The 14,792-nt window shown below is 44.5% G+C and overlaps 1 protein-coding gene across 1 annotated transcript in view; it reads right to left on the bottom strand.

Annotated features, from left to right (window-relative positions):
• dchs1b (dachsous cadherin-related 1b) overlaps nt 1-14,505 on the bottom strand; it is an 83,598-nt gene extending 69,093 nt beyond the window's left edge. Inside the window, exons 1-2 of the mRNA XM_027000893.2 lie at nt 14,006-14,505; nt 2,554-4,376 (exon numbers count right to left, since the gene is read on the bottom strand). Coding sequence (XP_026856694.2) covers nt 2,554-4,326 — 1,773 coding nt within the window. The 5' untranslated portion in view covers nt 4,327-4,376; nt 14,006-14,505. The remainder of the gene's footprint in view (nt 1-2,553; nt 4,377-14,005) is intronic.
• Nucleotides 14,506-14,792: the final 287 nt, after the last annotated feature.

Below are 14,792 nucleotides of genomic sequence, written 5' to 3'. Positions count from 1 at the left end.
AGGTTTAATGGCGACTCCTGCACATCTGCACCTGCACTCACACACACACGCATGTTGCACGGACACGTCATGCAGCATCGCAGAGGCCGCTGAGTGAAGGAAAGGATGAAATCACCCCAGAGCATTCTCAAACATCCCCGTGTCTAATGCGGAACATACTTACGCAAGCTCTGGCATGTGATGCAGATATGGTTGGCTTCCGAGGCCTGGTGAGTAGGTCTGAGTTCAGCGAAATGAAAGGTCGCCAAGACACGACTCGCACAGGAAAAGAATCGTCTCTACCTCAGTGCAGAGATGATAAACACAAAGATTCCTGCTTTAAACATGAAGCTAATCAAAGCCCACCCTGAGAAATGTAGTCTGCAGGGTGGAAATGGGTGCAGCACTTCAATCATTTGTTCTGAAACGGAACGTGATGGAGCACAATACAAAAACTGGGCCATCTTTAGCTGTCATTCCTAATGCTAACAGATGCATGATTGCATGAGAACTGGAAAGAGTCAGCCCCTCAGGCTATGCAAGAACTTAGAGTAAAATAACCTCACCGAGCGCTGCGAGCCGGGTCCGTCTTCCCCCATGTCAAAACTCCCGGATGTCATCCGCCGAGTAACTGAACCCAGACCAGCACAAGAGCATGACTTGCTCTGAAGAGGAAACTCAACGGTCGCTCCGCTGTGCTGAAGGAAGTGAACTAAGGCGCACACAGAGGGCTCATTCTCAGCTCGGACGCCGTGGACCTCCTTCTGAATCGGGTTTTGGTTCTCAGTCTAAACTCCCGACATCCGCACGTACTGAGAAGCAGACCTGACAGGCCCCATGAGAGAGCACTCCTGAGAGAGTGGGGGACCTGAAAAATAACTACAAAGCAAGCAGCCCTTTCCCTCTTGTGTGATACAGCTAACTTAGCGGATGAATCTTCAGAGAGAATGAGCGAATGAATTAGCTGCAAGATCTGGAGCTACTGAGGGGGGAAACATACGTTCAGCTGCCAAACTCCCAGTTCTACTATTTATAATTACTGTCTCCACACTGGACATGCATGACGAACAACTAATTGAACAAAGCCTTCTATAACTCTCTCAAACGTGCCCTTGTTCTGCATATGGCGGACAGACAGTATGACTGACTGGCGTGTGTGTTCTAAGCTCTCATTTCCAGGTGGCTGAGCTGATAAATCCATACCCTAAATCAAACTCTCGTTTGAAAGAGGACATCCCTGTGGGTCCCAAAAGAAGTGAAGAGAAGCTCCTGTCGCGTATCAGGGCCAGGCATGTCTCCCCCGTGAAATGGAACCAGGCACCACAGCCAGTTTGGCGCTGTGTATAAGCAAGTGAGAGGCACGGTGCGGCTTGGATAGTGTGAGCTCTAGCGGCGCTATGGCAAAAACACTCTCGTCCTGTGGATTGTCCAAGTGTCCTGGTTTGGTCCTTTGTGGCTTTGGGGGAGGCAGTGGAATGAATAAAATCACATTCTTTGCACACTGAGAAACCAACACTGCTGGTGTGTGGTATGAAATGAGTTCTAAAGATGATGTTGACTAATAATAGCTGTCAAAAAATAGTTTGAAACGAAAAAAACAAAAAAAAAAAACTAGTTCGTTCAAAGCTGAAATTTCATCATTACTGGATAGGAACCAAGGGCTTTAACACTAAGCAGAATAGCTTCTGTAAACTGACAGGTTTTTGGGTTTTTGAGAACTCTTGCAGATGACCACTGAAAACAATTCAGCTCTCAAATTTTTATATTCCCTTCTCTCTTTCATGTCCTCTTTTCTCTCTCCTTTTCCCTCGCCCTGCCTATATTCTTTTCTGTTCCTGTCTGCACTGTTGTATCGCTCTTTGTGTGGCAGGCTACCACCTTCCCACTTTCATTACTCCTCCCCTTATAGGGAACCCTCATTCCAAATTCCTCTGATCACTGACCAACCGCTCTCTAAAAATGTAAGTTAAATGAACCTGCAACAATGTGGAATTCCAGTATTTATCTAGGCTGTTTTTCCTGGAAGGCACTTTTAGTGCAGATGCTTCTGTTGGAACCATATATTCCTGAGTGCTTCTGAACTGTGAGATTGGTGTTTGTATGCAAGAAAAGAGAAAAAACAACAAAAAAAGAAAATCTGCCCCAATTTCCCTTGCTGCTGAACGGTGGTAATCAACACTTGGTTAGACCCTTAGGTCAGTATTTCAAAACATAATTTCAAAATTCTAAAATTTCAACCAAGCAACAAGTGTTCAGGGATATCATCTGCAAATGTAAATGTTATTTCGGAGTCACAGATGGTCTCAGGAGGTGAATAATAATGTGAATATTATTTAGATCCACCACGTTATTTTTCCAAGTAGGTGAAATTAACAAACGATCTGAGTGAATAAATATATTATATAATATATATAATATAAAAAATATTGGCTCATTATTCCATAAAGCCTGTAAGTCCTGTGGGAGGCAAATTTTCACAACTGACTGAATGAAATGTGTGCATATGATGTTGACACCCTCATAGCATAGTATGCTCTATGTTAGGGATACGTGAGAGCAGAGGAAGACACCTACCTCGAGGAAACAGGTCCCGGCAGCTGTGTTCTCCTTGATGGACACATTGTAGAAGGCGCTCTCAAAGACGGGCTCATTGTCATTAATATCCTGCAGGCTGATTTCCACAAGGGCAGTGGAGGATAAAGGAGGTTTCCCTCTGTCCGTAGCTACCACCTTGACACTTGGCACCGGGTCGGTCTCATAATCCAGCTGTGTAGCTGTAGTGATGATCCCTGTCACAGGGTCAATAGTGAACCAATTGGAATGTGTCCCCTTGTTAGGCAGGATGCTATAGCGAACATCGCCGTTGGGGCCTTGGTCTTTGTCTCGTGCTGTCACCTGTAGCACAAAGCTACCTGGGTAAACCACTTCTGGAATAGTCTGCTTATATGCTTGCTGGTCAAACAGGGGTGGATTGTCATTGATGTCTGTGACTTCAATTGTGAAGGAGGACTCGGCTCGGAGTGGCGGAGTGCCAGAGTCTGTTGCCATGACGCGGAGCTCATATGAGTCCCTCTCTTCGCGATCCAGAACCTGGTCCACACAGATGAGATAAATTATGCTGTCCTTAGTAGTGAGAGCAAACTTACCATCTCCACCTTCTAAGGACACATTAACATTGGAATATTCACCATAATCAGGGTCTGAGACTGAGATACGGGCAACATACTGCCCAGGTTGGGCACCCTCGGATATTCGAGGAGACCCATCCTCACTGAGGAAGATAATAGTCATAGTTGGCTGATTGTCATTGTAGTCACGGACATGGATAGTGACAAAGGCATTCGTAATCTCGGGATGGCTGGCGTTGTCTTTGGCCTGCACTACCAGCTCATGCACCTTCCTTACTTCAAAGTCCAGGTGCTTGTTAAGTGTGATAATTCCAGAACGAGGGTCAATGACAAAGTATCTATCTGGATCACTTTGCCGGCGGTTGATCTCATAAAGCACAAGACCATTGTCACCTTCGTCTGCATCTGAGGCAAACACTTGAAGGATATTACTACCCTGGGGGAGGCTTTCAGAGATGATGGCATGGTATCTACTTTGATTAAAAACAGGAGCATGGTCATTTATGTCCTGCACGTTCACGTCAAGAGTCATCTGTCCAGTTTTCTTAGGAGAACCCCCATCAAAGGCCTCCAGAACCAAAGAGTAAGATGCCCTCTTCTCTCGGTCTAGGATACCATTGACCACCAGGTCCAGATAAAGGACCTTGTTTGCCGCTCTCTTCGTCTCCAGTCGAAACACTTGGCCCACGTTGCCTTCTTTGATGAGGTACCCCTGAGTGGTGAGCTGGTCTTTGTCTGCATCGGTTGCCGGCTCCAGCGAAAATTTGGTCCCCACTGCAGTCTGTTCAGGGACCTTTAGCGAAGCCTTCTTCTTGGGAAAGACCGGAGCGTGGTCATTGATATCATTCACCGTGATGGACACTTTCACCGTGAGGCCCGTCATTGTGACTGCTATGAAGCCATAGTGATCCCTCACCTCCCTGTCCAGCTGGCGAGCGGTCTGGATAATGCCGGTGGTCTCGTCGATGTGAAGGTCGCTCCCTATTCCGGTGCCCTCGTGGTCGGAGATGAAGTAGAGTGACGCGGTTTCTCCAGGAGGTAATCCGGCACTAATGTCCCCCACGATCGTACCAGCCGGCTGCTCTTCGTCCAGCTGCAGTTCCAGGACACCGGGCACAGCGTTTGCGCTGACCGTCATTCTTACCGATTCTGCAGTCACGAGCACAAGCAGCAATATCCTGAGCCTCCAGCCTCCTTGGCTGTAAAACCGATGATACATGTTGTCTCTTAAGCCTTTGAACAGCGTCACTGCAGCCTGGTTTCTTACTCCTGCAAGGGAAGAGACACAGAACAGCTTGTCACGACCAGAGATCCCAAAAACAAAGAGCAAACGCCAGCGCGTTCAAATGCAGCCATGCATCAGAACCCCACGACTATGGCGCAGAAGGTGTCCAAATGCATGCGGGAGGTCCGCTGTGGATCACTGAGCGTGTGTGGTTTAGAGAACTGAGGCAAAGAGAGGCTTTGACCCAGCTGGGCCTCTATGGCTGGGCAACTATAAGCTGTCTTGTCTGCATCCTACTCACAGCTTTTCTCCAAATGAAACACAGTCCTTACGCGCATCACACACATGGACCACTCCTTTGTACTTAATGTGTTCAGCTTCAACGGGATATTTGGAAGCAGTAACAGTGCCACCTAATTCGAACTGCCCTGTTTTCATACCAAAGTGACCATTATCTTGTTAGCATATACTTCAGACAGGTTTATGGACTGTTCAATAAACACCTCGGATAGAATCAAAATAATCATCAATTGGCTATAATGAAAGAATGCCCAAGTCTTTTTGTAATACTGTGTATACTGGCTAAAGTCAAAATACTGTAAAGTATATTGGCTAAAGTATATTACGATGATGTAAAAGTAGAGTTCAATTGTCTATATGTATTTAGTTGAGTAGGTGCTATAACCATTATGCTTGACAGGAATGTGGCACAGATTTAATGATGTTTAAATCACAAGGCACGAAGTGGTAGGGAAAGGAATATTCACTCAACTCCCTATGCTTCCGTTTACTCGGGAGCACTAACATGAGGAATGAGGGGGGGAAAAAAACAAAAAACAGTTTTCAAAAGCTTTCAACAATATTTTAGTCCTGGAAATGATGGTTCATTATGAGAACAAGGGAGAGAAACAAAGATAAAAGAAGAGAGAGAGAAAAGGAAGTGTTTGGAGAAAAAAGTGTGTCTATCACAAATGGGACTTTGGGGTGCCGAGAGCCACAGGTGGCCAGCTGTACCAATGCTATTTCATCCACTGTTTAAAAAAAACAAAAAAACAAGCACAGAGCAGATTATGCAGTAGCACAACCTTGCTGGAGCTCTGTGCAAACCTCAGAAAGCCCCACCTACTCCGTGCTGGGGAGACGAACGTGGGGTTCTCCAAACCAAACTGGCAACGCAGTGCAGACTATCCTTTTGGACTGTGTTTATGGGTAGAACAGGACTGCAATACGTCTTTGTCAGTACTCTTTTAGCAACAGGTCTTCTATAAGCCGCAAGCACCAAAACGGGAACAAAGGAAATATTGAATCTGAATTTAAATGTGCTTTTTTTTGCTCTGCAGCTTCAGTGGATTGGACCACATGAGTTCACTTTTGTATCATTACACGCGACTCTACTTTTTATGCGCCCTCTAGTGGCAAAAGAGGTATTTGAGCAGTTCAGTAAGGCAGAGGGTGAGTTTAGAGAAAGATGAATTATACAGTATATTTAGAATTACTCAATCGTTCAGTGTATTGAATGTGTCACTCCGGTATTTGTGTGTGTATGTGTTAACTGTACCATAATACACTATGTGTGTGTTGTGTGTGTGTGTGTGTGTGTGTGTGTGTGTGTGTGTGTGTGTGTGTGTGTGTGTGTGTGTGTGTGTGTGTGCGTACGCACTTGTACATGGCCGTGAGTGTGCATGCATGGATATACATGGTATGAGTATCCTGTGTGCAATGGTTTGCTTTTGCATGTGTACGTGTGTGTGTGTCATGGTGGAAATCACAGATGAATAACCACACAGACACAGATAACCAGAAGGGCTCCATGCTGTCTGCCCCACACTATAATCTGGCTGTTAGAAACCCATCACCAGCACATATAACTACACACTCACGCTCTCAGTCTGTCATAGCTGTCACATACATATACCCACAACACAGAGAGACCTAAGGCACCATAACTAGTCTCTGTAAACCACGCCTCATCCGAGTACTTTAGATTCAAGTTTGTCACATAATCTTCAAAGAAGTCTCATACAAGTTGTTTAAAAGGATCTGCTCCCCAAAAAGACAAGGCACACAGACCTTGTTCATAGGCCTGAGCTATCTCTATCTTTGTGTATGCAACTCTCAGTTGGGTGCACTCACTCTACTGGAAGTGCCCTTCGGGTGTAATACGGTTGAGTATGGGGATTCTGAGAAGAGCTCCCCCTGTAGGCTCCAGCTGGGACTGTCACAAGCCACATCTCGCACTAATGCATGTAACAGACACAGCAGGGGAGCACAAGCACCAATAGCAGCCAAATTAAACAGGCTCCAGAGTCACAAAGGCCCTCTCTGAATGGCCACACTGCCCGGACAATGTGTCTTATTCTTATATTTAACAGCTTATTAAAATATATGGCAGAGACCCATCTGTCTCTCCATCAGATAGAATAAACAGAAGCCAGACGGAGTGACTGACAGGGACGTCTGAGAAAAAGTAGCAGGGGGTTTCTGTTCACTGCACTGCTACAGTCCAGCACACCAGAGCTGCAGCTGCCATCTCGGAGTTGGACACGCGAGATTTTAGTGATTTGATTTGTGCTGTTCAGGGAATAGTATCCAACTCTGGAAGGCTCGAGTCCAGTACAGTTAGGTTAATTCCCTGCTCAGACACACCCACTAAAACTGGCAATCAACTGATGAGTTGGACTATTTGAGTGGAGAACTCCAAATCCCCAAAAATGTCTAGTTTGGCTGCTTGACTCCGTATAGTTGATTCGAGCAATGCAGCGCACGCGCCTTCACTGTGTTGCTGGAAACCAGTGAGCATCTTGGACCAGAATAATGATTGTTCATACTGGTCAGTAAATACCATACAAAAGAAGAGAACCTCACATTAAATCTAAGAGTTAGCACACAGCTTTCTTAAGCACAACCAAACCGTGCAGGTAGCAGGTACACGGATCAAGTTTCTGCACTGATGTGGAGGACGCAGTTGGGAAGCTGTAAGATTTAAACCACTTCTGATGTCTCCCAAATAAGCATTTGGAGGAAGACCATCAATGTCAATTTTTTTTATAGTTTACCTTCATAGTTTAATTGTTCCGTAGTTTTTAATAATCACTTCATAGTTTTGAAACATTTACCTGTTTCTTTGTATTTAAACGTCATTAAAGATGATCAGGTCAGTAATAATGATCAAAACCACCATAAAACCACAAAGCAATAAATAATCACAGTTTTGTGCTCCTCAAATACAGGCTTCCTGGAGGGCTTTTTTTTTCCTTCTGGATGCTGATTTGCTGCATGGTGGCGTTCGCCTCCCCGAGCCTGGTGGGTTAGGAATGCGCTCCTTCTCGGTTTCCAGGATTTGGGGAACCGCAAGTCGTGATCCTCCTGCATTTAGCTGTCCAGCTGTCACCAGGGACTTAGCTTTGGGGTGAAGGTGGCAGACGGGTCTCAGTGAGCGGCAGCTTTGGCGGACGAGGCCCGATCCGTTTACATCCGACCTGCTGCACCAAGCAGAGACGGCAGCTGCAGCGGCCCTGCTAGTCTGAGCCGGGCCAAGAAGAAAAAGGCCAAGTTTTATGTACTGTTCCCATAATGTGTAAAATACAGGACCCAAAGTCCATGAGATAAATTTGGAATACTATAAGGTTGTGTAGAGGGGAATTGCTCTGGAGTATGGGTGACCTATACATGACTTTAGCAAGAGTGTAAAACCGCCCTAAACCAGTAAAGTATTTCATGTCAAAATCACTTCTCCACAGAGTAGTGAAACAGTGGATTTAATGTGGTGCCTTATCCTATTATGTAAGGATATGTCAATAGAGACTCATTCACTGACACTATGGCATGCACATTACGTTTCGCTTCAAACTTTATGGAAATAAAGTCAGAGATGATGCTCTGGGGGGCAGTTGCAGGCAAGTTACTTTTACCATATCAGGATCCTCTGTGTGCTTTAGCAAAACATCTCCTTAATCAGGGTTGGACTGGAGCAGAGGCCCAGAGCGCCATGAGCTGCTACTGGCGCAGAGACCTGGGAGGTGTGCCAGCGTCACCGCTGGAGTCGGGCAGGACGGTTCGGCAGGAGGTGAGGAAAGCCTTTACACACACACACACACACACACACACACACTGCCACCGAAACAGCCTGTCAGGTGAACACGATGCAGTCCGGCTGGGACAGCGTGGTGTAGCACGTTTCCGGACAGTTCCGTTTACTAACACATGCGCACGAACACACAAACACCAGCCACTTGTTTGCTTTGTTTACAGCTTCTCGAAGAGGCTGCTTTAATGGGATATGAAGTCTCCTGAAAAAGCATTCTAACTGCAGGAACATGGAGAGGTAATCTCAGTAAAAAAACAGCATGAAATAAACTCTGGGGCTTCCAGTTCTCCCCCTTTCCCATAAGCACTGGAGGCAAGGCCAGAGAAAACAAACCCAAGGGTTACCGGGGGTGACCCCACACGTCCAGGCGATGTGTACTTCACACCAAGACATGCACTCGGACAGGCGGCCCACTCTGACCCTAAAGCCACACACTCTGTGATGTCACCGCGGGGGGTGGGGCTATACTTGCGTGTCACTAGTCATCCTATTCCTCCCCCCCTCTTTCAATTCACTAGCTCTAAGAAATATTTTTAGACTGCCAAATCTAATTTCCCCGCCTCTCTCAAAACGGTGGCTGGTTTTTTGGGTGTATTTTTCGAATCTCTAAATCCTCTCAGAACCTCACTGGAAAATGTTGACATCATTCCTTCTCCCATGAGAACAGTGAAGTGGCACCCGAGGGTGACTTGTAAAATTTTTGCAGTGCTGAACAGCCTCCAACAAATTTACCACATGACATTGATCATCTGCTGACACCCAATGGCCAGAACTGCTTTGTTTTACTCAAACATTTCAAAAATGTATCAAAAGAACTTGCCAGAGACAAAACACTGGGGTGAAAAGCCAAATCTGGTCACAAGGATCAAAAGAAGCTCTTTATTAAAAATCCAACCCCCTTTCCTGTCTCTTCACCGTGCCAGAGAAAAGCTATATTATTCTTCCACAAGTAAAACAAACACTGAATTGAACTGTTCACTTCTTTTCCGCTATGCGATTTGCCAGATTTCGAATCAGTAACACAAGGACACAGCAGATATTTGTCCTTGCTGGCGGAGGCGGGTGTATCACTGGGAGGGGTGGGGGGCACTCCAGGACCGGCGCAGAGAGGGTCTGACACAAATCCAAAACAACCTGCGGTTTCCCGTGTTGTGATCGGAGCCTGCAATGTGTGCGCTCTACAGGACTAAAACTAGACAGGAAAACAGAGACGGGGAAGGAGAGAGAGAGAGAGAGAGAGAGAGAGAGTGAGAGAGATGAATTATTAACATGCAAACGGCCAACTTGTTATTGGAGAAGACGAGATATTAAACACATCAGTGGCAACATATCAAGTTCTCTTGCCCCCTTTTTCTACTCCAACCATCGAGAGTCTGCAGTTAGATCTCGACCCTTCCAAGCTTCACTCTGGGATCAGAGGGCACTCTGATTAGGTCAAGTACTAGAGACGTGTGTGCTCACAGCATGGTAGTTTGTATTTACTCTAGCCATTCAGCGATCACGGCGTCACACTCTCTTGAGCCTTTCTCGCTCTTTTATTTCCATGCAATGATCACTGATGTGACGTCATCGGTAGCTGAGGCACTCGGCTTCTCTTTTAAGACATGCATGGGTCACATGGGTGGGTTAGATCGGTTGAACTTACTACCTTATAGGTTATTCAGTAAAACCCCTTGTCTATGAGAATGAATACAATATTCTATGAATTCTATGTGCAATTGAGCCCAAGTGAAGGGAATATACAGTACACTTCCATTATTTACACATGGACAAAATAAATCCAAATTTTACTAGCATATATGTGAGTGATGTATGGATGTTGAATTTAGTGAAATGTGAATAATAATGTGGTGGGTCTCATTAATGTCAGCCTAGACCAGGCTGTGGGGCTCAACGCCTGCTGCTCAGGCCAAGAACACCTAAGTGGCCAAAGCTTCACTTCTTCCAAAACTTTGTTCCATCACGGATGTTGGTAGAAGCTAGGTCCGTTATACTGATCTAAGACCAGTTTGTGAATCCTCTGTAATTGTTACTGTCAGGAAATAGCATGAAGTAGCAGGTCCAAGATCAGCAGTTCAACATAGTTAACAGGAATCATGCCTCAGCAGAGGTTTACATGGGCTGGAGCAGACTCCTGCCTTATCTCTAAGCATGGTGTTTCCAGCTCATTTGGCTCATGTCAGGCTTGAGTTCAGTGCCCATTACTGGCACAAAATGGAACACGAATGCCACCATTCTGTCAGCTCAGAGGAGCAGGAGTAAAATTTGCTCCATGACTTAAGAAAGCAGCGGGTCCGAGGCACTTATGAATTTTACCTGTTAATAAACAATGAATGTGTTTTAATGTCATTGTGTTTGGGCTAGTGTCCACTAGGCAAAAACTGATTAGAAACCAAGAAACAAAATCAATCAATCAATCAATCAATCAATCAATCAATCAATCTATCTATCTATCTATCTATCTATCTATCTATCTATCTATCTATCTATCTATCTATCTATCTATCTATCTATCTCAGAGAGAGAGAGAGAGAGAGAGAGAGAGAGAGAGAGAGAGAGAGAGAGAGAGAGAGAGAGAGAGCTCCACCAGACTTCAGTATTTTAACCAAACTGGAAAGTGGAAAGCAGAGAAAATTTTCTTCTGGGGCAGGCAGCTCTGCCGCTGTATACACTCAGCTCTACAATGTGATTTAAACCCAGCAACCTTTCGATAGCCAAACACCATACATGCAATATGAACCCAGCAACCCTTCAATACCCAAACACCATACATGCAATATGAACCCAGCAACCCTTCAATACCCAAACACCATACATGGCATCCTTGCAGGATGTACAAGAACACATACTGCAGCAAAAACAGTACAAAAAGCATCTGAAAGAGTCCAACCAACCACTGAAAAATGTTGGGACGGCATTATGTGATCTCACTCAACAAAAACCACACCACTACATTATTATACTTCTAAAGAGGCTATTAATAATAACCACCTTCCATGGACAGAAAGGAGAGCCTGATTTCTAGAACAACATAATTCTGGAGCATTTAGCCATAAAAGTTTTTGCTTTAACAGTGCCAGCAAGCTGAGGGTACAGCCCAGCTACAGAGAGTGTTTTGCAAACTAATTAAAATTGAATGTTCTTTTTTCATTCGACTTCAGCATTGTTTTGGTAGATGTGGTAATAAGGCACTTATAATCATGAAGAGGAGAAGCAGAATGTCTCAGGGATGCCTTGAGCAAGTGGGAAAGGCTTGGAGTTCAATTCTTGTGTAAACATTTTCCCTCAGCTACTTAAGAAAGAGGATCAGATGTGCAATCTTATTTGTTTTCACTCCACTCTCCCTTCTGTCATCAATTACACATTCGAGAGAGAGCGCGCGCGCGCGTGCGTCTGTGCACGCGCGCGCGTGTTTTTTACGCATGCACACGTGCACGTGCTTGCAATTCATGACATGAGTACTTAACATTCAGATTTAATCTTATGAGACAAAATGGGTGGTTATTCAGAATACAGCTCATACCGCAAAGTAAAGTACGTGGAAGCACAGTCTCACAATAGCAAAAACAGAAAAAAGCCAAAGAAAAAACGTTTACGTTTTCTATCGTTTTAGGGCTGTTCATTAAACATTAACACTGATTCCTGGATCTTAGAAAATAAAACTAGAGCAAAAAAGAAAATAAAAGACAAAAAAAAGCATAAAAACTAGAGATGGCTATTTTCCCCCAAAATTTTCATTACAGTGATTGGAGAACACAGATTATTCTTGGTTTTACTATACAGCCATTTCAGCTAACAAAGGGTTACAAAAACAGACAAATTATTGTGTTCAGCATTTTGATGACTAAGAACCACTAAACTAGAATATAGCTCGTCATACCACAGTCCTCTTAAACAGTTTTTAGGAGCAGGCAATCGCAGGTCTGCATGAATCCCAGTAACACGAAAAAAAACCCTCCAACCCTCGGTAAAAGCAGCTCTGTGAACCTGGTCCAACTGCCGATGAGTAGTAGTATCGTCAGACTGCCCCTTGCTGGGCGCTGTTTTATTTTACGGTTCTGTGATCTGCGACGCACGCTGAGAATGTGCGCTGTGCATACCTCACGGACACACTACTAGAGCTGAGTCTTAGTAGATACTTATCTGATCTGGGACCAGTTTGATAGTCTGCCCAGTAATGACACGGGTTTAAAATATGAAGACGAAAAAAACTGGACAGAATAAGATAATTGCATGTCTTTTCAGGTTCAGTTTTTTTTCTACTGCTCATTAAACAAATACCGAGTCCATTTAGTAAGAGGTCTGACTTATGCATAATATAATAATTAAATTTACATCAATATATAAAATACGAAATAATCATAAAAGTCAGAAAATAACCTAGCTGTTATAAAATAACCTAGATCCATACATAACATGGAACAGCACGTGAACAAAAGATATATTCCGCACACCCGTGACTCCTACGGACCACCCGAACGTTTTTGAATCACAAAACTCTGTATTCGGTATACATTTGGGTTATCTTCGGTTGTTCTTACATCTTTGAAACATTTCGACCTACGTAAAGCTTATTGCACTAAAGTAACCCAAATACTAGTCATGTCCAGCGTACCGAGGTAAGCGTGACGGTAGGGTACGTATTATACCCGTACAGTAGCCACGTCCAGAGAAAAACGGTAATCCAGAAAAAAAAAAATCCAACATGTGTTTCTTGTTTTTAACAAAGAGAGAGAGTCATTTTTAGACGAATGCGTGCCTCGCCTGGTCCACTTAGGCTGAGTGGCCAAGTTTACGCGCGACGGATATGGTGACGACCTATGTGCCTCCCTTCCTGACATTGGGCTTTCGGTACATGTCCATAACCTGAAAGATTCGCTCGCATCAGAAGTGTCCATTTACTTTCATTTGCCTGTAATTCACAGACATTTTTGACACCTGCAAGCAGACACTTAAAAGTAACCTTATTTAATTTCAATTATGCTGATGTCATTTTGTAATATTCATATCGCTCTATAAAACTCATAACTGTATTAATCTATCATACAATTATTTGGATTAATAGTCACTTGACCATTTTAAAATTGAGGCTCAGGCTATACACTCTATTTAAAATGCAATGTGTAAAGACTAGGCGATGTCACAAAATACACATCACAGGCTCTTTTCCTCTGGACGTGACGGGGTATTCCGTGACGAGTTAGCGGTTCGACACATGACGCTGTTCCCCGACGGCTGATATTAAATAGGCTACGTGGACATGCCACACTTGATCTCTTTATCTCCACTGGCACGGCGGGTCTCCAAGATTCTGGTCTGAATGAATTGGCCACTACAAGTCAAACGGGCAAAAGGGTCTTGCTTTTTTATTGCATGAAAATGCATGAATGAGAATGAGATTATCGATAACACACTGCTGGTTTAAATCATGTGTGATGAATGTATGATGGATGTGGCATGTATGATGAATGCATCATGTAGGACGACCTCACATTATTTCAGGGACATTGCTACGCCTTCTAGCATCCCCTTCGTAACCGTGAGCATACCAAAAGACCCTCGAGAGCGGCGTTTGCCTTCACTTACATTCATCTGACTGAGGTCGGCCGTTCTCTCTGTGCGGTCCGTTGTGCCCCCAAATCCTATTTGTGTGCAGATGTATTTGCAGATCGTTCTGACGAGAGATCCAGTAGCAGTTGGCGAGTCTGTGCAAAACGAATGTTTTACCAAGACATCGTAAAATCCATACCAGATTAAAACCTGATTTCTCTTCCTTTCCAGGGGTTTCACTAACGGACTGCTTTCACCGGCAAATAACACACTGCTGCTTGCCGGCTGCCCGTCAGGTGTAAGCAAGCAGACTGCGCAGTTCAGAGATTTCTCCCTGCAATCTCAAACGAAAGGCCACTTTGTCCTGTGTATCACTTCCCCAATGATCAAACACAAAAGCAACGCGCACCTCCGCATAACGGTCCCTCAAGCATCTAATTCAGCGTGAGCTGTGCGCCGTGTGGACACGCCGCACCTCGCCGACTGAAATCCGACACCGCGGTAAAGACCAGCCTCCCTCTAATTTGGGTTGCTAATATATTCGACACGTGGGGAACGACACAAAAAGGGGGAGCGAAGGGGAAAAAAAGGCTGGAGAAAGAACTGGTGTGGTAGGCTTTGGTGCCACCGTGCTCTGCCTCTAAGAACTGGTTTTCAGACAAAGACCAAGATGAAAGCGCGCTTGTCTGGTGATTCATGTCTTCAGTCATTACAAAATTATGTCTTAATTATTATAGCAATGTAATAATAATGAAATACATTTTGAACATTTTATTGAATTAATAAATTAATATAGTGGTTGTGCTTTGTGTGTACATGTAGT

This window comes from Electrophorus electricus, chromosome 17 (assembly GCF_013358815.1).
Source record: "Electrophorus electricus isolate fEleEle1 chromosome 17, fEleEle1.pri, whole genome shotgun sequence".
In the NCBI taxonomy this organism is placed as follows: Eukaryota; Metazoa; Chordata; class Actinopteri; order Gymnotiformes; family Gymnotidae; genus Electrophorus; species Electrophorus electricus.
This window is presented reverse-complemented; position numbering and strand designations above follow the sequence as displayed.